General features: G+C 39.2%; 1 protein-coding gene across 1 annotated transcript; it reads right to left on the bottom strand.

Annotated features, from left to right (window-relative positions):
- Positions 1-628: 628 nt before the first annotated feature.
- Positions 629-23,605, bottom strand: LOC140493639 (nuclear receptor-interacting protein 3-like). The gene is made up of 7 exons (XM_072592304.1): positions 23,130-23,605; positions 20,601-20,783; positions 14,219-14,301; positions 11,476-11,615; positions 8,343-8,398; positions 7,164-7,255; positions 629-6,426 (listed from the first exon to the last, which is right to left on the bottom strand). The coding sequence occupies exons 1-7, from the start codon at positions 23,301-23,303 to the stop codon at positions 6,417-6,419; spliced, it is 738 nt and encodes a 245-aa protein (XP_072448405.1). The 5' UTR covers positions 23,304-23,605; the 3' UTR covers positions 629-6,416.
- Positions 23,606-24,358: the final 753 nt, after the last annotated feature.

Here is a 24,358-nt window from a genome sequence, read left to right as displayed (position 1 = left end):
GGTGGGATTCAAACCATAGCCCTCCAGAACATTAACTGGATTTCTGGATTACTAGTCTAACATCCATACTGTTAGGCTATCACCTCCTCCATCATCATTGTAAATAACCTTGTATCTTTGAAAATATGTTAACTTGCAATTTCAGTATCTGTCTACTTTAGAGTCTTTGTTACTTTTGGACCTGACAAAGTTGCAGCCATTTGGGAATTCAGCACCCTCTTCAGACATTCCAACAATGTAATAGCCAAGTGTTGCTCATTTCATACAAACAACTGACTCCTTGACTGCAGGTACCATTGGATATCATATATCTTTGAACAGTGACTTCGCCATCTGCCTCAAAGTCATTGCACTTTAATGTTGTCAGCATTGAGGCTACAAATAACATAATGGAGTAATGGTACAGCCTGCGTGAGTGAGAGCATGGAATCAGAAATGATTCTGGAGGCAAAGGATCATCCTGCCCATCAGCTTTTCAAGGAAGCACAGTGCCAGTCAAGGCTGGAAAGTGTACAATGGGAAGTTTACATATCCATTATCTTTAAAAGCGTACTGCTGAGAGAAAAATAGATTAACTTTCATGACAAGGCATTCAATTTTCCTGAAATGAATAATCAACCATTCATGGTACGATTGTAAATTAATTTTAATTAACATATACAATCATATAATATTACTGAGCACAGCTCAAATCACATGAACACAATCTGTTCAAACAAAACTGTTTACAAATTGAATTACTGGAACATGCCTGAATTGTTTAGTTTTAGGTACACTTAACACAAACAGGATGTAATTTTTATATCCTAAAAAGTCACAGAACTAGACAAGGTACAAAAAGAAGTCTATACCACAAAATACTTTTTTTGTTACAGGTACAAAAAGGCCAACAGTGAAAAAGACAGGCACTCATCAGGAGTCTGGAACAACAGCTGGTCTCATTTATTATAACTGTTATACTTAAATTTTTATCTCACAATGAAAATCTTCTGATTAATAAGATTTCAACTGAATTCTGTATTCTAATTGGGTTTTATAACTAAAATAAAGAAAAAACTGCCGCTGATCTTTGTATCTTTATGAATGTTCTTACTAATAATAACTAACTAAAAATTGATAATCTTGCAAAAGGATAGCGCCAGTCATTAGGATGCTTTGGGGAAAAAAAACTTGCATCTAATTATAAATAGTTAATGTTAGTTTCACTTAAAACTCCCATTCCAGCTCCTTACCTCGATGAGAAGCCAGTTCAGTCTTCGGTCCAGAGCAGGTTCAACGGTCTGAACATTATTTTCCCATTATTAAAAGAAATAGGCAAGAAAACTGCTGCATGATGTATAGAGAGACTGAAATTGGGGATTTTCTCCACCCTATTCTCCATCTTTGCATCTTTGAGAGTCTCCCAATAGCTTTGGAGTTCCTTATGGACTTAATTTATCACTACATATATTGTAGTTATTTTTTGTGGTACAACTAATCAACCAAAGAGCATTGAAGGCAATTTATAGATGTTAAGCTTCTATCTTCAATTTGCATAAAAAAGTAGCCAATATTTGTAAATCGCACATTATATTAGGGGAGACAGTAGCTTAATAGTAAAGTCACTGGATTGTAGTACAGAGGTCTTGACTAATGCCCTGGGTCATGGGTTCAAATCCTATTTTTAATTCAATTGATAAATCTGGAATGTTAACAAACAATCTATAATGTTAACTGTGAAGCTGTTATTGATTGCTGTAAAAATCCATTTGGTTAATCAATTGCTTTTAGGAAATCTGCTATTCTTTCCTGGCCTGGCCTACCTCTGACTCCAAACCCAGAGGAGTGATATTGATTCTCAATTGTCTTATGAAATGACCTTACAAGCCACTTAGTTCATGTGCAGTTCAGGATGTGCAACAAATGCTAACCTTGCCAGCAATGATAATAACTACCTGATGAAGGAGCAGGGTTCCGAAAGCTAGTACTTCCAAATAAACCTGTTGGACAATAACCTGGTGTTGTGATTTTTAACCTTGCTAGCTCTGACTACATCCCATGAAATAGAACAGAGGAAAGTATTTGATACACATTAGACTACTTGAAAAAGATTATGAACAGAGAGAGTTTACAAGTGCTGTTTATGATCACACTAAAGATTCAATGTTTATGGAGCTGAAGAGGAAGTGAGCATTATAATAACTTAGATTATTATAATTAGGGAAAGTGGCATTGTGCTTATTTTTGGAACCGTTACTGGTTGAATACTAGCAACATAATTATAAAGCTATGGCTTTAGCAGCTGATTAGAGAACCAGAGGAAAATCTTGCCTGACCTTGTAATCACCAATCAATTGTCACAGGTACATCCATGACAGTAGTAGGAGGAGTGATTACTGCACTCATTGTGGTGTACTCATTAAACTGAGGGCACTCTCCATTGTGACACTGCCACCATACTAAAATAGAATCAGAACCCATCTAGCAATTCAAAACTAAAATATTAATGGAAAAGTTATGGCCATCAACAATAATCTCATGTCCCAGAATATCCCTGATTCTAGTATGAAGCTTGAGGATTGATCCTGGTTTAATTAGGAGTGTAGAAGAACCTGCCAGTAAGGCAAAGCCAGGCATTCATAAAATTGTGATGTCAACCTACTGAACGCAAAGTTTAATGCACATACTAAGCAAAGGAATATAAATGCTTTAAATAGAATCGGAACAAAAAAAAAATCAGATCAAAGCTTTCAAGTCTTGTCCCATCCAATCGTGAATAGTAATGGACAGTAAAGCAATTTATGGGAATAGATTCCATCACATCCCCACCCTCAATAATGGTAAAACCCAGCATGAGTGCAAGAGATATGCTGGATGGATGATCCATCTTGGCCTTTTCCTGAGCTTTGCAGCATTAGTTTTTAACCAATTTGATACATTCTGCATAGTATCAAGACACAACTAAACTCATTAGACGCAGCAAAGGCAATGACTCTCAAAAGTAACCTCGCTGTAGTGCTGAAGATTTACACTAATGTGCATCCATCCAAGTTCTTTCATTAAAACTACAATGCTGGTATCTATTCAACAAAAGAAGAAAATTGCCCAGAGAGGTTCTGTCCACTAAAAGCAACACAAATCAAATTAAACCAATGACCTCCCCTTTAGTCTAGACTTAACCATAAAAAGGAGTTTTGGAAGGTATAATCAAGAATGCTATGAAACAGATCATCTCAGCCCTGGGGCATTGGTGCTGGAGATATTCAGGGCAGTGCTGTCAGCCCAATCATCTTCAGCTTCTTCAACAACTATCCCTCTATCTTAAGGTCAAAAGTGAGGATATTCACAGCTTATTTAATCAGTTAATTTCATTTGCCATTTCTTAGATAATGGAACAGTCTGTGTCCATAAGTAGCAATGTACGGATAACATTCAAGCTTACGGATAACAACCACTTTAACCTGGAAATAAATGACTGCTCTATCGCCACTGGATCAAAAACTTTGCCTGACACTATTTTGGCAGCAGCTCAGGAAGATGGCTCACCTCCACCTACAGAAGAGCAAAAAAGGAACAGGCAATAAGTGATGTCCACCTTGCTATTGATGTCTGCAGCCCATGAATAACTTAAAAACGAAAACAAACTTAGACTTCTCAGTTCAAGTAGCCACATGTGCCTGGTGATAACTATCAATAGTAACAGGGATTCTAATCACTGCTATACAATGACAATGCCCATCAACTCGAGGTAATTAGGATAGCCATATAAGTATGGTGGCAGCAAAGAGCAGTTCAGAGACTGGGAATTCTGTAGAAAGTAACTCATCTCCTGACCACCATGTACAAGGAGCAAATCAAGTGCAATGGAATACTCTCCATTTGACTTCATGTGCAGCTCTAAAACACTCAGGAAGCTCATCACCATCCTGAAAACAGCTGTCTGATTGATAATCCAAAAACTGAAACTACTTTTTCTCCACTGCAGGATCACTTCCATCTACAAGATGCTCTTCAGCTGTTTTACCAACATGTTTTTGACAGTACCCTATTTGACAGCAAGCTCTACTATTTGAAAAAAAACAAGGACAGCAAATATATGGGAACTTGTTCTTTTCAAGATCCTCTCAAGTTTACATACCACTTTAACCTGGAAATAAATGACTGCTCTATCGCCACTGGATCAAAAACCTTGCCTGACACTATTTTGGCAGCAGCTCAGGAAGATGGCTCACCTCCACCTACAGAAGAGCAAAAAAGGAACAGGCAATAAATGATGTCCACCTTGCTATTGATGTCTGCAGCCCATGAATAACTTAAAAACGAAAACAAACGTTAAACAGCAAGATGATAAAACATGACCTTTGAACATATGTTGACTGAAGTATCTTGAGTCAGTAACCCTCCCATCAAGAATACAAGTCACTTTATCAAAAATTGAAATGCACCAAATAAAGTGATACCTGTTTTAATTAAGAATGCCATGCATATTGTTCTGATTAATGCCAGTCTATAGCTGGTCCGAAATCAGTCCATCTGAAAAGCATAAATACCCTCTGACCAATTATCTCCTCAATGCAGAAATACAAAGAATTCATTCAATATTTCTGTTGGTATTTGATATTACGACCAGAACATTATTTACCACTGCCTTTCCACCTTCCCTAACTTAAAAGTTAGCTGGCAAGAGGGCGATTTGAGAGCAATAAAAATTCATAGCTAAGGAAAAAACATCTTCTTACTAACTTGCATCAGATACTACAACATTCACCCAACATGCTCTATCTAAAATAGAGACTTGCTCCAGTAACTAACATCCTAACATTTGTGGGCGGCACGGTGGCACAGTGGTTAGCACTGCTGCCTCACAGCGCCTGAGGCGGGAATTGAACCCGGGTCTCATTGCCGGAAAGGCAATGAGAGGCATAGACAGAGTAGCTAGCCAGACACTTTTCCTCAGGGCAGAAATGACTATCACGAAGGGTCAATATTTTAAGGTTACTGGAGAAAGGTATTGGGGAGATGTCAGAGGTAGGTTCTTTATGTAGACAGTGGTGGGTGCATAGAATGCACTGCCAGTGGTGGTATTTGAGTCAGAGACATTAGGGACATTTAGCGACTGCTGGATAAGCACATGGACGGCAGTAAATTGAGGGGTGTGTAGGTTAGGTTGATCTTAGATTAAGATAAATGCTCGGCACAACATCATGGGCCAAAGGGTCTGTACTGTGCTGTACTGTTCTATATTCTACTATCCTTGTGTTTTTCATTTTTTCCAATATCACTAAACCCTCTTTAGTTCATGGATAGAGAGTACTTAACTTATTTGTCTCCTTTAACTGCTCTCTTATGCCAATGTGAGAACAAACCAAAAAGTTACTTTGGAATGATTCACTAATGGAATTTCCCACTTTGTTGGAAGACTTCCCAAGACAACCAAAGACCAGCAAATAAATACATGTTAAATTTCAGGATGCAATCCCATATCTTCCCCTCATTTCATACTATTATACTCTGCAAATCAATAAACTCTATCACCTACTATAGATATGGAACAGTTAAAGTTCATAGTTTGTGTCAGAAGTGATCAGAATCAACTGAAGATAGTGGTGAATGACCCAAGTATATCAATCTGTTCAAGTTGCATCTCAATTCTTAAAGGACTATATTAATATTCTCTAAAAATAAATGTGCAGCTGATTGTCATGTATCATTCCAATAATTGTTCTATGATTCTTTATGTACAAGAATCAACATTTGGAAAGTAGAAGTGGTAATGTATAGATCACACAAGAAAAAAGATAGGCCTTATTTTGAAAACAGAAATCTTTTCAATGTTTAAAGTATGGAATTCTACACAAGTGTAGGCTTATCACATATAATCTGGATGATGCTTGCACTTATAAAAGTTGTCTTTAAACCTCACAGAATGTAACATTATTTCACTTATTTGTCATACTGTAGCCATTATTAAATGTCTATAGTATCTAAATATATGCAATAAAGTTAGAGAGTTTAGCGGATTTTAACATATAGTGAAATCACCAGGATTACAAGTCTGAGTAGGAGTAGTAAAGTTAATCTTTCACTTTCAGAGTGCACAGGTGAACGAAGGTTATCCCATAAAACAGAACGATATTACTTTGGAAAATAAATTAAATCCAACACTTCTACACAAAGCAGAGTAAAATATTCTTTGTAATTAATATTGTACTCTATGCAAATACTAAATAATCAAAATTAGATTTAATTGATAAACTAAATGCTTGGGAAATTTAACAGCCAAAGTGTAATTCTGGCCAGTGGCAATGCTGAAGAAGCAAGATGAGTATTACAGAAGTTACAGAAGCAATATATTTGGTCATATTTGTGCACTAACCACTGAAGAGCATCTCTGTAATTAACTGCCACTCAATTCAGAATCAACTTTCATCTGTAATTTATGGAGAGCTGGATTTAGAAAAAAAAAATTTGTTAGTTTAAAGGACAAAACTCAAGCATGTTTTTAAAGAATATTTTTAAAATGTGAACATTTTAGGTTAAGGTAGTAATAAATAATGAAGTTAGATCTAACTATTTTTTGATTACACAAATGTATGAGTGCACCATTTCACACTCAAAAGCAAGCTCTGTCCTTCTTTCTGCATCAGGCATATCCCCATTGCACACTATTTACAATAAACACATTGGTGTGCACTATCCCATTCTTGGCATTTTTTGTGCACATTCTCATGATAAGCATATCCATTCATTATTTTCGGGATATCCTCTACAACACGGTTAGCTTCTTTCCCTTCATTACTGAAGTCATTAGCAGGTAAAGATGGCAATGTTGCCAATTGATGGGAGGAATGGTCAGAACCATCTTTTAATAGTACTTTGTGACATAAACTTGGTGACAATCTTTGATAACTTAAATCTAACTCAGCTAACATATACCACTTCTGTTAAGTGAGGGCTTAACATCAACTCATTTGTCTGCCGCATGCACATTTTTAAAAAAAAATCAAAACCTTTGCGTAGTTTTTGTCACTGTGTAATTACTCAATTTATTGAAATCCTATTCAAATGCCAACATAACTCCCATACACTTACCTACTATATTGTTAACAATTCTTAATAGTATAGTAATGATTATAGTAATGCAATGTAGTTTTGTGCAGACAGGTTATTTTTATTGCATTTACCAGTCTTCAATGTTGTCAATTCCTAGAAATGGAATCTCCTCTTTTTCCTTCTCTCCAAGGATTAAATATTGCTTTTCCATGTCAATGATGCACTAAAAATAGAAAAGACATCACAAATAGGACATAGCAGGTATTAAGTTCCTGGATCCAAATGGTGAGCTTGAAGGCAGGGTGGTGGGGAATAAAGTCAAGATTAGAGTGGTGCTGGAAAAGCACAGCAGTTCAGGCAGCATCGAAGGAGCAGAAATAAAATCGCGGGGAATAAAATCCCTCATGCACTACTCCCACCGGGGAATTACCCGGAAGAGGCCAGGAAGACAAGTTAGCTTACAACTGAGTGGAACCAGGCAATTAATTTATATACTTTTAGGTCCTAATTAGGGGTGATCTGGACAAATTGCTAGAAGTTTGCTTATCTGTAGCACTCCAAGTCATTGGAAAAAGAGGCTAGAGAGCTTCAGCACCCACTGAGAGAGGTATAGACTGCAGAGCCAGGTTGGAGAATGCTTGGCTTTCTTGACATTGAGACACTTTTAAAGGATAGGCTCATTAATTTTTTTAAGGCAGGGTTTTATTGAAGCTGTGGTCGTGACCTTTCCTTCTGTGGACCCATCAATGTGACCTTGAGCCTTCCAGTCCCAAGATGCTTCCAAACTTCTTGCAGGTAGGCTCCTGAGATGGCTGCACTGTTGTTGGCAAAATAGTCTCGATTGGACCTCTAAATTGTCCCTAATTAGGTCCTTAACTATTTAACTGGCCACCCACCTCCAATGAGCAACAGCCATCCTACATCCTAGTCACCTCTGGGAATATGTCACTAAGATATTCTGACACCAAATGTGGAACTCCACTAAATTGCCAGTTTCTCCACCTACAAATCTTCCAACTGTTCATCAAGAAATTGATGTCTTTTTTAACTTTCACCAGTAGAGCACACTCATGTGAATGAGTCACTGGATCCATGACTTGCCTCAACAATGTTCACTTGTCCTGGTCAAGCTGTCGACACTTCAGAGCCACTGATCCTTTAATTAGGAGTCCACCTCCAGGAAAGTAGCTACCAGCAAATGTAGCTTAAGCCTCCCATTTACCCCACTGTTAGTGTTCCAAACCCACAGGAAAATCCAGCCCAAAATGTCTCTTACAAACCCAAAAGAAAATTATTTGTGACATTTTTACCTTCAAAGACCTTAATGTCTGCAGCCCAAGGGAAAGGGTATTCTTGTCATCATCATCTGCCAAGCAAGAAAATAATTCAATATGAAATGCCTCACAGCAACATCAAAGCAATTAATTGATTTCTACCAATGGTATTATACTGTGTCTTTATAAACTAAATGTTATACTGCTCAATATCACCAAAGATGGGTAGGTTTCTGCACTTTAAAATGTGTATAGTATATAAGAAAAGTAAAGAGAAGATAGCATTTAATTTGAAGCAAAAACTGACATTGAAGTGTTCTTTGCTTCTAGACATGAAAAATTATTTCTGTAGTGTTTCAGCATGACAGTGAAAGTGTGAGGTGGTTAAAAGAAAATGTTGATTACAGTGTTTTCCTCTTTAACTATATCTTACTAGGTATACTTTCTAGAAAGTGTTATTTCCCAACTGCAGTTGGTTATTCAATACCTCACATAAATGGCCATTTTTCACAAGTGAGACTAGTTAGTGAGTGATTGGGAGCAAAACATTCCACCCTCTACCTCCCCTAACTAACTTCCACATGTTTCCATCAGGTGTCATTGATCAAGAGCAGGACCTTTGCTAATCTCACTGCCCATCATAAGAATAATATTCAGGACAAGTGCAACATACTTATTGATAACTTGGTTGCAATACCTGTTTTGTACAAAGCAAGAATGAACAATGGGATTTTTTTGGACTATACAGCTGTATATCTTTCCATTAAGGAAACAACAATTCATTTTAGAGGTTTAAGTTCATTTTGAGCAGAATATTACAGTTTTCTCCCTTTTAATAACTTGTTTAATCATCTTTGAGTCAGCTAAGAATCTGAGTTAAACAGAAACCAATCCCCACATTTAGAACTTAATGAGAAATCGTACAAGCAATTTCTGTTTGATTACTAAGCAATTGTGCCCAACCTACCTTAGCTCAAGGAAATTTTAATGAGTCCCAAGTATACCTAAAGCCTAAGGTAGTTCACTAGATTGATTTTAGAGATGACGGGTTTGGCTTATGAAGAGAGATTGAGAAGTTTAGACTTATATTCACTGGAGTTTAGAAGAATGAGAGGAATTCTAATTGAGATATGGAAGATGTTAAAGGGGATTGACAAAATCGATGTAGAAAGGATGTTTCCTCATATGAGGCAATCTGGAATGAAAGGTTATCATTTTGCCACTGGGTAACAGATTTTTAAAAAGTAGCTGAAGAGAAATTGCTTCTCTTGAAGGGTTATGAATTTGTGAAACTTACTATCCCAAAGTATGGTGGATACTGGGACATTGAGTAAATTTCAGCAGATAGATAGGGAGGTAGATAGATAGATTTTTAATGAGTTGAAGGATTATGGAGATGGGCAAGAAAATGGAGTTGAGGCAGAGATGAAATTAGCCATGACTATATCAAACGGTAGAGCAGGCTCAAGAGGTTGAATTGCCTACTCTTGCTCTTAGTTCTTACATTGTTATTATCAGCTAAAATCATGCACCTTTCCAAAAGAGAGCAATGTTAAGCTTCCTTCAACTTGTCTGGCATAAACTTGTTTGTCATTGATTTGCAGAGTTAACTGCAGCCAACTGAAGTTCCAGTTCTAAGGAATAGGTTTCCACATCCCACACCTCTGCCCTCAGACCCCACCCCTCCAACCGTAACAAGGACAGAACGCCCCTGGTGCTCACCTTCCACTCTACCAACCTTCGCATAAACCAAATCATCTGCTGACATCTCTGCCACCTCCAAAATGACCCCACCACCAGGGATGTATTTCCCTCCCCACCCCTTTCCGCTTTCCGCAAAGACCGTTCCCTCCATGACTACCTAGTCAGGTCCACGCCCCCCTACAACCCACCCTCCCGTCCTGGCACCTTCCCCTGCCACCGCAGGAATTGCAAAACCTGCGCCCACACCTCCTCCCTCACCTCCATCCAAGACCCTAAAGTAGCCTTCCACATCCATCAAAGTTTTACCTGCACATCCACCAATATCATTTATTGTATCCGTTGCTCCCGATGCGGTCTCCTCTACATTGGGGAGACTGGATGCCTCCTAGCAGAGTGCTTTAGGGAACATCTCCGGGACACCCGCACCAATCAATCACATTGCCCTGTGGCCCAACATTTCAACTCCCCCTCCCACTCTGCTGAGGACATGGAGGTCCTGGGCCTCCTTCACTGCTGCTCCTTCACCACCACACACCTGGAGGAAGAACGCCTCATTTTCCGCCTCGGAACACTTCAACCCCAGGGCATCAATGTGGACTTCAACAGTTTCCTCATTTCCCCTTTCCCCACCTCATCCTAGTTCCAAACTTCCAGCTCAGCACTGTCCCCATGACTTGTCCTACCTGCCTAACTTCTTTTCCACCTATCCACTCCACCCTCCTCCCTGACCTATCACCTTCATCCCCTCTCCCACTCACCTATTGTACTCTATGCTACTTTCTCCCCATCCCCACCCCCACTCTCCTCTAACTTATCTCTCCACCCTTCAGGCTCTCTGCCTTTATTCCTGATGAAGGGCTTTTGCCCAAAACGTCGATTTTGCTGCTCCTCGGATGCTGCCTGAACTGCTGTGCTCTTCCAGCACCACTAATCCAGAATCTGGTTTCCAGCATCTGCAGTCATTGTTTTTACCCTTACTCCTTCAGTTGCCTAGTGGGCCTGGTTGATTTGTCAATCACCAACAATGCTCCAGAGTGCTGCCCTACCCACCCGAATTAGATAACAATACAAACTTTGTAATAGAAGATTAACAAATATCCACCTTCCCATTCAATTGTCTGCTCAGACACTCATCACCTTATACAAAAGAATGTGCATTTCATGTTTTCATGATTTGTGTGAATTAATATGCAATGTGTACATGCAGGGCTATAGAATATTAAAGCACTCTCTGGGTCAGCTGGATGAATATTCAACTGTTAAAATGTATATAAATTTGAATTTAATGTTTATATCATTATTAGTCAACTTATTTTGAAACCAAATTGATACTTTTGTGCTAAATATCCACTGGAATCTTGTGTTGGAGATGTAGAAAGAATACATTCCATATAAATCTATGACAAAAATAGTAAAATGTAAAATCATAAAATAAATTACATTTATAATAAGTCTGAAAACATACCTACTACAGCTGCTGAACATTCAACATTGAGTTGTCCTAAAGTAATTCCAACATTTTCTATTTGTCCTGTAATCTTTGAAATAAATGGCATTCCATATTTTTCAGTGTCATCCTTCTCTGTTTTCATAAGTTCTTGCAACCTATAATTTTAAGATATTTTTTGGTTTGCTTTTGAAATAGTAATTTTGAAAATAAGAGTTGGATAGCATTTGCAGAGTTCTTGTGATTTGTTTAGTTCAAATTTTGTTATGGACTAGACCAGACCACTCAAAACATTCTTAAGCAGGCAGCCCCAGACCATAACTTTGCAATTTGTTTTGGTAAATGTACAGTGAAATTACCCGGAGTAAGATAGCTAGGTTGACTACTAAATTTTAAAACAAACAAAAATTTATTCACAAAATTACACAGTGAAACACAAAGAACTGAATAAGGAACCCCTACAGAATGCAACCTATCCAACTAGACTTAATTATGCTGCTCTGAATATACACAACAGTTCCAATAAGCAAACTCCCTTTAAAAAACAGTATAAATGGAATACGTGCCTACAGGTTGAAGTTGAAGGGCAGAAAAGAGAGAGAGTTTCCACACAGCTCCCTGTTGAACTTCCAACCAGTTCAAGACAGAACTAAAAACTGCTGACCTAGAGAGCTGACCGCACCCCATTCATTATACAGGTCACTTTTAAAACATGACCACTTTGGCCTAAAGTCTCATTTGTTTACACATAAACAAAAGGCCTCTCAAAATCCTTTTCATCTCTTTACCAGACTGATCGGAGCCCAGCCAGATTTATTGCCCCTCTGAAAAAACATCAAGGACAGAGTCTCATTGAGCTAAGGAACAGCTTTTAGTAAAAAAGGGACTAGCTTGTGACATTTGTATAGCCACATACAATATAAAATTGCCTTTATCAGCAATATCATAAGTTAGGCCTTAACCATCTGCTGACCTTGCAAGCTTGATGCAGAAAAAGAATTAATCAAAGCCATTCTGCAGAACAAGAGCTATCATGATCAGATCACTGATTGCTGTGTAACACATATATTTATAAGTGGCAAAGTCACCACCTTTGAACCCAAAAGGCACCTGATAGATTCTGGGATGATCCCAGAATCTCAAAATCTTGAATAACAGGTTGAGCAAGACATTACATGGCCATGTGAGTGGTACTTTCTACTAACAGGATGCTGGCTAAAGATCGGTCCAAAAGACCACAGTGTTGAGAAACATTGTATAAATTTCAATATCAGTAAAATGCCACATACATAGCCTGCAGGTCTCAACCATTGGCTGATTGAACCAGTGTGTTCCTTTGGCTGTTCATAATGTGTAGTACTCAACCAACCCATTCTTGAAATACTCAGAACTGCAGCATTAGGTGTGATTATGTGATTGGCTAGTACTTGTTGAATAATCCTGTGTGTTAATAACTACACTAACAATTTAAGATCATCAATCAAACTTGTAACAAACCCTTAACATTTTGGACGCAGCATCCATTCATACGCAGGGACCTGTTCTCTAAAAATCTTGTCCCTATTTTGAATTAGCCAGGAATTTGGGGTGCTTTATAATTCCCCATTGCAGCTAGATAATTATTTTATGTTTAACTGCATCTCTTACTTGTATAGGATTTGGTTGCATCCAATTGACTGCCCTTTGCCATACATCTTGATGCATCAATTTTTTAAAAGAAATCATATGAGTACATTAAATTACGATATTGCAGATTTCCATTCATATTTTGGCCATCGTAAAGAACAAAGAACAGTACAGTACAGGAACAGGCCCTTTGGCCCACCAAGCCTGCACCAACACATGATGCGTTTCTAAGTGAAAAAGCTTTTGCTTCTACACAGTCCATATCTCTCTATTCTTTGCCTATTCGTGTGTCTGTCAAGATGCCTTTTAAAAGTTTCTATTGTATCCATCGTCACCACCTCAGGCAGTGAATTCCAGCAACTTACTGCCCTCTGTGTAGAAAAACTTGCCTCTCACATCTCCTTTAAACTATCCTGCTTTTACCTTAAACCTATGTTCCCCACTAACTGACATTTCTACCCAGGAAAAAGACAATGATTATTCATTCTATCCATGCCTCTTAAAATTGTGTAAACCTCTATTGGGTTGCCCCTCAGCCTCTGATGTCCAAATGAAAATAAACCAAATTTGTCCAATTTCTCTTCACTCCATATTCCACTTTGATTTACTGTTAATCAATGTTGTGAGGTGGGATACTAATTTTCTATTAAAGTCATTTCATGGAAACACCACAATCAACAAATTGCATTATCATGCCACGTTGATTGCTTAACAAAACTTATGCTACAGCAGATAGGTGTCAGTTTCTAATCACTTCTCTCGAGTGTTCGGAATAAGTATTTTCTTTTTAATTTTCTAGTTATTGCACCACATAAATTTATCACAGGTACCATCATATCCTCTTAAACAATGTTAGTAAATGTAGGAAATTATTTTTGAGACACTGTTGACGGAATTGCTCCTTTAAATGTGTTTTGAAAGATATATTTCAGCTTGAGTTGTTTGCAAATCCCAGAAGGCCTTCAGCCAATATGTCTTATTATTACATTCATTTGCAGTGATGTATGTAAATTCATACTAAACCTAGTCCATATCATCAGGTGAGAAAGAAATCACAGTTCTGTCTAATAACTGGCTGCAAAAGTAATCAGTACTACCACGAATGAGAGACATTGAAGTCAGTAGTGTTACTTACCCTAGTTTATCCACACAGGCAGATGAAATGAGATTATATCGAGAACCAGTATCAATTTGCACTTTCATCTCTTTTCCAGCACACTTAAAAAATAAAAAAAGACAGAATTTTCCAAGATACATTTGTTACTGTGCAGGCAAACATGGGCTACAAGATAGATCAGCAGTCATAGATCAGTGAGTAGTAACAGCACTAATAGTGTTATAACAATCTTGCTAAACTGTAGATCAAGAGTACTCAACTTTTATAGCAGAGGATGTTGTGATTGCAACAAGGTCAGCCATGTGGATGTCTTTAAATATGTGCTCCCTGATTGAGCTGTTAATCTGGTCCAATTAGGGAGCCTTGGATGACAGATAAGAACAGGAGTGTTGTCTGCTCCTGGGCCTGGCCAAACTGGCCATCAACAGGTCCAGGCAGCGGGCCGTGGAGGGGGTCGTTAGGGCCGACTGCCTGCCCCTCTTCCGTGGTTACGTTAGAGCCCGGGTGTCCTTGGAGAAGGAGCACATGGTGTCCACCAACGCCCTGGAGTCGTTCAGGGAGAGGTGGGCGCCGCAGCGAGTGGAGTGCATCATTTCTCCCTCCAACTCTATTTTGATTTAGTCCCTACCCTCCCCTTCACTGTTTTGATCACACAGCATTGCCCTTTGATGTGAAGGGCAGTGCTTGTCACTGGCCACTTGGGTGTTTTTCATATCTTCCTGGTGGTGGAAATTGAATAAAGATTCATGCACTTCGTGTCTTTCACTGTGTCTCACACCTGCACACACACACACCATGGGTGCTGTGAAAAAAAAAGCACTACCGCGGTTAGGCGGTAGTGTGGGGGTTATATTAAAAAAAAAGAACAGGAGTGTTGCCCCTATGGGACTGTGCTTGTCACTGGTTCCTTGGCCACATGGGTGTTTTTCCTGATGATGGAATAAAAAATTAGAACAGGAGTGTCAGAAATTCTGTTCACTTTGAGAGCTAGGTCTGAGGAATCTGGATCAGCGTCAAGGACTCTCCATGTCTAAATAAAGTGACTTGGTGATGAGATACTGGTCTCAGTGGAGTTATTTTAGTGCTGACAGAGTGGGATTCAGTCCTGAAAAAACACGTTCACAACAGTAGTCTTTGACTCGCGGGTAGCATTTCTAGCATCATGCCATTATTTCAGAAACTTGACTCATTCGATCCTGCTATCGAAGACTGAGTCCAGTATATGGAAAGAATGCACTATTTTTTCCAGACAAATGCCATTGGGGAAGGAGAAGAAAATGTGTAATTCCCCTGACAGATTTTGGACCCACCATTTTTTCTGTTTTTAGAAGCATAACATTCTCTGAGGCATCAGATACTAAAACATTGCAACAGTTGACAGATTTAGTTAAGGAGTATTATGACCTCAAGCTTCCACTGATTCTGAGACACTATCAGTTTTACTCAGCAATTCAAGAACCAGAGGAATCCACATCGAGATTTTTGACTCGATTAAGATGACTGGCAGAGCCATGTGACTTTGATTTAACCCTAAATGAGATGCTGAGACACTGTTTGGTATGTGGGATTAATAGTGTAACCATGTAAAAGCGAGTACCCGCTGAAGCCCAACTGGACTTCAAACAGGTACCACAACTGGCCTTGTCATTGGAAAATACAGCAAGTGAATCATTTGAGTTGCAGAACATTCTGGTGGAAGTGGACACCCTTGCCAGTCTGACTGATCCTGGGGAAGAGCAATTGGTGAAGGCAATTGTATGATCTCACTCTGGACATATCCTGAACAGAGGGACGCTAGGTCAGCCCACAGCAAAACCTCAAAACAAAGCCAAGCCTCAGTAAGACGGTTAAAGTTTTCTTCAGGATCTAGGCTAGCAAGCTGTTGAAGTTACTACCACTAGGCAGACTCAAGACAGCAACAGAGCCTCACTAGACCTAAATTGAGGAAAAGAACAGATAAGCTGCTATTCAGAAGGAAATTTGTAATAATAACAGACAACAAATCCCTGCTGGGTTTACTTAAAGAGGACAAGGAAGTACTGCCCATAGATTAAGGCTGAATTCAGCAGTGGGCTCTAATATTAAGTGCCTATAATTACAAGTTGGAACATTGTCTGGGAGGCCAAGTGGTAAATTTGGATGCATTGAGCCATCTCCCACTGGCAGATACGCCACTGGTGGCACCACCACTGGAATGGTCTACAATGATTTTACGTTTTCTGGACACACTTCCAGTCACAGCTGACAATATCAGATTTTAGATAAAGAAAGATCTGGTCCTGGCAAAACTGAAACAGATGGTGGTGATGGGAGAAACCAAAGGGCCATTGTAACCAGAACTGAGACCTTTTTGGACCTGGAGAGACCAGTAGAGGACAGTTATAGGGGCAAGAGTGACTGTCCCGAGCAGAGGTCATTGCCATATACTGGCTGAACTCCACCAGGGTCATCCAGAGATTTCCAAAATTAAGATATTGGTGACACGTTTATGTCCGGTGGCCAGGATTGGATGCTGACAGAGACGTGTTGGTGGACAGTGCCCAGAGTGCCATAAGGACAAAAATTACTGACAGCAGCTCCCCCACATTTGTGGGAATGGCCAGGTAAACTCTTATGAATCAACTGTTCAGATCCTTTCATGGGCTTTATGTTCTGAGTAAGCAACCACAATGACTAAAAGTGGCTGAACATGCATAGACTTCATTCATCAAATACAGGGACGATGGTAGAGAAACTGCTGGCATGATTTGTAAAACACAAACTCCTGAAAGTGTTGGTCACAGATAATGGGCCGTTGTTTATCAACAGGGAATTTGAGTATTTACTAAAGTTGAATGGTATCCATATAGTATAAGGAGAGCTCTACATCATTTATCATCAAATAGTCTGGCAGAAAGAGCAGTCCAAAATTTGAAGACAGGCTAAAAGAATAGGCTACAGCTCCACTAGATTCCAAACTGTCCAAGCTCTTATCTGATTATAAGACGACCCCTCAAGCAACTAAAGGAAGAGCTCCAGAGGAAAAGACTCTGTACCAGGTTACATCTGATCTTATGGACATAGAAGGGGGGAGGATTGGCATCAAGAACGCCAGTGCCAGACTTCGCTAAGCAAGAGAGACTGTTTACTTAAATGGACAAAGATTGGTGTAGGAACAATGGGAATGACACTGCATGGGTAAGAGGCATGGTCAACACGAGGTCAGGTCCTCAGGCGACTATCTGTGTGGAGTTTGCACATTCTCCCCATGTCAGCATGGGTTTCTTCCGGGTGCTCCGGTTTCCTCCCACAGTCCAAAAATGTGCAGGTTAGGTGAATTGGCCATGCTAAATTGCCCGTAGTGATGTGGGGGAGTGGGGTCTGTGTGGGTTGCTCTTTGGAGGGTTGGTGTGGACTTGTTGGGCTGCAGGGCCAGTTTCCACACTGTAAGCAATCTAATCTAATCTAGGTCCAGTGATGTATAAAGTTTGGTTAGGTGCGACGGTCCTGAACAAGCACGTGGGTCATGTGAAGACTGAAAACTTGCAAATGGTGCATGAGCAAACATGCCTGGCCCCTTGACAGCCTTTCCAACTTTTCCCTAACCTGTGGGTTCTCCAACTCTGTCAAGCATTGAAGATACCTCGGAATCTGAGATTGACACAGAGGATGTCACTACGTTGATGCCTTTGCCACCTTGAAGAGGCAAATTAATTTCTTCTGAGATACTCCAGGCACAAGAGGCAAGCTACTGTGCATTACATACTGCCCAGAGGCAGAGTTGGAGGAACCTGACCCGGTGCTAAAACACCCCAGGAGGAGCTACAAGAAAAAGAACCAGCCTATGTCCTTGGACTCAGAGCAGGAGGGATGTAGACACTGTGATGAGGTCAGCCAGGTGGATCTCATAGAATATGAGATCCCTCATTGGGTCTGTTAATCTGGTCCAATCAGGGAATCCTGGCTGACAGATAAGGTGTGTCAGAGGTTCTGTTCACTCATAGCTGGCTCTGAGAAAGCTGGATTAGTGTCAAGGACTCTCCATGTGTAAATAAGGATGACTTGGTGATGGGATACCAGCCTTTAAATGGAAATTACATGAAAATGGAAAACCTGGTCGGCATGGATGTATTCTGTGGAGTTAATTCAAAGGGCGGTTCTTCTGCTACAACTGGAGAGTGGGACAAGTCAGAATCAGCATTATATTTTGAAGGATAAATCATGTTTGACTAATTTGCTAGAGTTCTTTGAAGATGTAACAAGCAAAATGAATAATGGGGATCATGAAATTGGTGGTTCTCAACCTTTTCAGCACATATGCTATGTAGCTGAAAATGTGTTGCTGGAAAAGCACAGCAGGTCAGGCAGCATCCAAGGAACAAGAACAGCCCTTCTTCAGGAATGTATCTTCAGGAATATGCTATGTAATTGAGTAGATTTTCTTTCTCCTGAGGATGCACAGTGATGAATATCAATCGCAACTCCTTTAATAAAAGACATCAAGGCTCCAGAAATGATTGGAAGCATGGATATCAACATTTCATGGCACATCAGTTTAAACCACTGGTGCAGATGTAGCACATCTGGTCTTCTAAAACATAATTGATAAGGTGCTGCACAAAAGGTTAATACACAAAGTAAGATCAGATGGTGTTCATTTTAGTTTGAGTAGAGGATTGGCCAACCAATGGAAAGTAGAGAGTCAGGAGAAATGGGTCCTTTTCTGGTCAGCAAGCTGTAATGGGTGCCATAGGTTTTGAGCCTCAGGCCCCAAATAGTTATGGTCTTTATTCGTGACGTGGATATTGGGATAGAATGTGCTATAGCAAAATTGGCAGATAGTACAAAAATTGGTAGGAAAACAAATTGTCCTTAAGAACTAAGAAATTTGCATTTTTGGATAGGTTAAGTGGATAATATGGATAACTGAGCAGTTATCCATTTTAGTCAGAAGAATACAAAGGGCAACTTAATACCTAAATGAAGTGAAACTGCAAAATGCTTTGGAGCAGAGAGATTTGGGTTTCCTCATGCATGAGTCACAAAAATCTAATATGCAGGTATGGCAGGTAATAAGGAGGGAATATGGAATTTTGGCATCGATCACTGGAGGAATGGAATACCAAGTTGGGGAAGTGTTGTTGCAAGTTTACAAGGAATTGGTGAGACAACATCTGGATTATGGCATGCAGTTTTGATCCCCTTAAATTGAGGAAGAATGTAATTGCATTGACGCATTTCAAGAAATGTTCACGAGATTCTTTCCAGAGATGAAAGGCTTGGCTTATGAGGAGAGTTCTCGCAATTTAGGCATATACTCACTAATGTTTAGAAGGATGACAGGAGATCTAGTTGAAGTATATAAAATGCTAAAGGAGATTGATAAAGTAGGCTGAGAGTGAATGTTTCCTCTTGTGGGACAATCTAGAATGAGAGGTCACAATTTAGGCTAATGGCTTGCAGATTTAAACATTTATGAGCAGAATTTGCATCTCTTAAAAGGCCATAAATTTATGAAATTCACTATCCCAGAGTGAGATAGGCCCTAGGACTCTGAATAAATTTAAGGAGAAGATAGGCAGATTCTTAATTAATAATAGGTTAAAGGTTATGAGGAGCGGTCAAGAAAGTAGACTGAGACTGAGGTAAGATCAGTCATGATTATTTTAAATGGCAGAGCAAGTTCATTGGGCTGAATTGCCAACTCTTGCTCCTCGATCTTATGTTCTTATTGGAGATTGAAACTCTTTTTTAGTCAGGCAGAATTTTAAATTGCATTTAAACACTGGTAATTGAAACCATTGGCTATAGTGTATAAAATGTGACCTATTGTTACTCACATATTGTTATTCCTTTACCCATGGAGATTTCTAAAGTAAAATACCGTAAGTGCAGGAAGTCTGAAATAAGAAGCTAGAAAAATTCAGCAAATTAGTTGGCATCTGTGAAGAGAATTACAGTTAATTTTTCAGGTCACAGAACTTCCATCAGAACTGAACTTGATTTCTGTGCACAGATTTAGCTAATCTGTTGAGTTTTTCCAGCTTTTGTTTTCCAGGTTGAGTTTTCTTCACTAATCCCTTCAGTCCTAAACATGGTTTCTTCCAGTAGGTAAGGCTCATTAGTACTACCAATCAATTATGAAAACAACTTATTCAATAATTTACAAAGTGAGGATTGAATAAATAAATGCTTCAAGTCAGACTTTTGCTATATACACAAGGATCAATAAAGCAAATGCACAAACAAGCTCTGCAATAGAATTTCAAGCATTATTTTAAAAAGGACTAGTGTGGTTTTTCTACTTCTCTTTACATATTTATGTAACCTAAATAGAAATATGATTATTTATACAAATGGCACCGACTTTATACATTTTGGTTGAATTATGTTATACCCTTTGAAAGGAACTGGCCATTACCTTGCAACGCACAAATATTAGGTCCTCTTCCTGTGTTTTTTTGTGAAATTCTTGTTTAGTTTGATGAAAACTTATGTTCTGAACTGGAAATGAATTACTAGAAGACCATGTCTCTCGATTGTTGGCTCGGAATTTTGACAAGTTGGTTTCTAGTAAACGTCTCTGCAAAATGTTATGTGGTTGCTAAAAGGAAAATGTTTAAGAATACAGTAAAGTCATATAAGAACAATTACATTGACATCCTTAGTCTTTATCTAGAATTATCATGCGAAACAATTTTGCTTATTCAAGAGTGCTTCAGCATCCAACTGTGTAGATAACAACGACCAGTTCAATACATTCTTTCACTTCGAGTAAATCACTTCGATTTACTCGAAGTGAAAGAATGTATTGAACTGGTTACAATGGTACATAGGTTAAAATGGTACCAATCCTAATTGTCATTATTCCGAAGTAAGGAGAGAAAGATTTTAAGAAAAAAAAATTGGAGGTGAATATTTTCCCAAATTACAAAGCAAGGCTAATACCACTCGTTATTACTATGAAATAAATCTGACAGCTACTTGTGGTGGTCACATGCGCTGTTACACAACAAAATCTGGAAGTTGCTATCAGAGATAACCCTGTACAAGAGCTGGATATCACTGATAGTTCCAGCTTTGAAAAACATGCTAACGAGTGAACTTGGGGTACTTGCTTCAGAGAGGGTTCTTGAATCTGATTGGTCAAAGAACCTCACCATTCCTTGTCCTATTCACACATGGCACAGATGTACAGGCATTGTGCTGGATCAGTACCCAGGTTACAGCAGCTCGGAAGCCCAAATAAATTTGAGGGCAGCTTTAAGCGATGAACGTGAGCATCATTAGTTTATCTTTGGCCTCTAAAATTGAAACCTGTAAAACCATACAAGTAAGGAGAAGACAGTAGTGTGTGTCTGCTTCAGCAACTGCATGGAATGTTTTCATAGAACGTTATCACAAAGAAACAAGTCATTGAACCCTTCAAGTGCTCATAAACCACTATCCCAGTTGTCCGTTAGTTCCATTTAAATTTGTTCTTCTATTTAATAAATGTAATGGATTTTTCTTCAACAAAGATTTGTGGTAGAACACTCCACATCCCATTCTTCCTGTCTGAAGAGTATTGTTCTAGTATTGTTTTAAATTTGTGCCGGTTAAAATGCTGATGCAATTCGTTTTCCATAAAATAGTCCTTAATCTATTATGTATGTATAATTTTATCTGGGAAGAAGGTGAACCAAATGGGTAGTTTGGGAAATTTTGGATGAATGGTCTCTGGGTTCTGAAATTATGGGGACTGGACTTCCCAACTAGTTACTCTAACACTGTAGCTAACCTGCTACAAAACTGGAATTTTCATTGTGTGGCGTGACTTAATAATTAAAATGTCTTCAGCTTTGCAAGCAAATAAGTTTCATGGTCTAAAATATTAAAATGCGTCCAAAATTATCTGGCCAAACCACATATGTATAAATGAGTTGTCAAGAGTCAGTCATGAAATCAGAATTGACATTTTAAGAGTATTCTTAAACAGATTCCGTTTCACACCCATTGGTCACCTATTAAACTGCAATATTTCCATAGATCAAATTGTATTCCAGTTTTCTTCACGAATAAACGCGAAGGAGTTATCCCTTTAAAGAGTATATAGAGGTTGGGGGTCGGTTAGTTCAACCCTGTTCTGAGATGATCCTTATTCACTTCCCTCAGGAAAACGCCCCCGGCTGATTACTCTAACTGAGAGTGTTACCCGGTTTGTATCCCCGTCAGATCACTTCGAGCACACACTGGTGCAATTTTGACTTCAGGTAATAATGTAAACTGGCCAACATTGAATTGGCCGCCTGTTCTAAACCTCTCCCGATATTTGGCTGTGAAATTCAGCACTGGACAGCAGCCGAACACACCCAAAGTGTCACATACAATATACAATAGTGAGTATTTCTAGAACAATCAAAAATAAAAATCACCATTAGTGCATCAATGGATCAGCTAATGTTTAGTTCAATCCTAGAATAATCAAAAATAAAAATCACCATTAGTGCATCAATGGATCAGCTAATGTTTAGTTCAATCCCAAATGAAGGGGTCCCCATATTGTAACGAGCACTTTAAATTTGGAATGGAGAATTCCGATCGCTGCTGAATTGGATGTATTACAGTTTGTTCCTTTTCTAAACGATGCACTCGCATAACACAAAAAAAATGCGAATGGGAGAAGATGGTATGGAGATTTTTTTTTAAATTTCAGAACTCGAACAACGAAACACAGAAATCAGGATTTTACGAAGATCTACATTTAGTAATACGTCAGGACTACTTGTGAATCCTCCGCCCGGAGAAATGGAGAGAAATTCGTATTTAGACCACTTTAAGTCCCAATGGAGTGTGTTAAAATCCTCTCCATACCACCCGCATATTGTAGAAATGCCATCCACAGGATAAACATTGATGGAAAATAACATCCCCTCACTGGTCACACAGCAAACGTTAGATCGGCACTTACGGTTTCTTTGGAGGTTCCCAGTTTTTTGAGACCATCCAGGGGCAGGAGATCCGCCGAGTCTTTATGGATGAACTGTACTGCTTGTTTCATCCGCCTCTGCTGGCGGAGAGAGGCAGCCTCTCGGATATCCATTTGCTGGCGTCGATTTTCTTTCAGGATATCCGAGTAAAACATTCCCCGCACTCAAAAGAAGCGTGGCCACCCAGCAACCATGGGGTGACAGAAAATACCCCAACAGTTGCCAGAGCTCATTAAAACCTCCCGATCGAAATGAGAAGCTTTTCCGAGGTGGCCACTTTTAAAGGGCCGCGCCTTAGACTTCTCTGATTGACAGGAAGGCTCCAGCCCCCCAAAGAGTACAAAACACAGTGCTCGAGAAATAATTCTCCCCAAACTAGCTGCTGCTCCTGACTTTTACTCAACGAGCATGGCACAGGGAAAAAAGGCTGCTGTCCTGCCATCTTGCAGTTAACCCTGGCCAGCAGCCGACACTGCAGGCAGCTCAAGTTCCTGCCAATTCAAGGACCACCATATTTAACTCAGCTCTAGATGCAGTCAGTCTGCAAAGGAAATACATACTGTTTAACAGGAGACAAATCAATTAGGTTTCGCATTGTAAAATTTGTTTGATGTGTGCAATTTTTGTGAAATATTGCATTTACATAGTATCTCAATGACCCCAGGGTGTGTTAAAGCAATTGACAATCAAATAAACAAATTGTAAATCTAGCCACTTGTTGATTCTTCGTTGAGATTGATAACTTTCAGTCAGGACTCCGAACGCAGCTTAAAACCTGCGAGGATGACACAATGAAATTGTAGGTATTGGGGTGTTTACTTTGACAGAAGACGAAAAGAATTACTGAAAAGCAAAACACATCACAGGTATATGGTATTCTTACCTTTATGTAGACAATGTTTCTCAGAATCAGTGCAAAACTATTCCGAGATCTCAAGAGCTTATTTCTTTCCTTTCTCAGTCTGGTAAACTCTCGTCTCAGACCTGTCTTCTGTATTCCTGGAGATCTTACCTCTAATAGACCTCTAAATTGTATTATAGACCCCCTAATAGTCAGAGGAAATTGGGAAACAAATTTGTAAGGAGATCTCAGTTATCTGTAAGAATAATAGGGTGGTTATGGTACGGGATTTTAACTTTTCAAACATAGACTGGGACTGCCAGTGTGTTAAGGGATTAGTTAGAGAGGAATTTGTAAAGTGTGGACAAG

The sequence above is a fragment of the Chiloscyllium punctatum genome, chromosome 22 (genome assembly GCF_047496795.1).
Source record: "Chiloscyllium punctatum isolate Juve2018m chromosome 22, sChiPun1.3, whole genome shotgun sequence".
Taxonomy (NCBI): domain Eukaryota; kingdom Metazoa; phylum Chordata; class Chondrichthyes; order Orectolobiformes; family Hemiscylliidae; genus Chiloscyllium; species Chiloscyllium punctatum.
The sequence above is the reverse complement of the archived record's forward strand: the minus strand, read 5'-3'. Positions and strand labels throughout refer to the sequence as shown.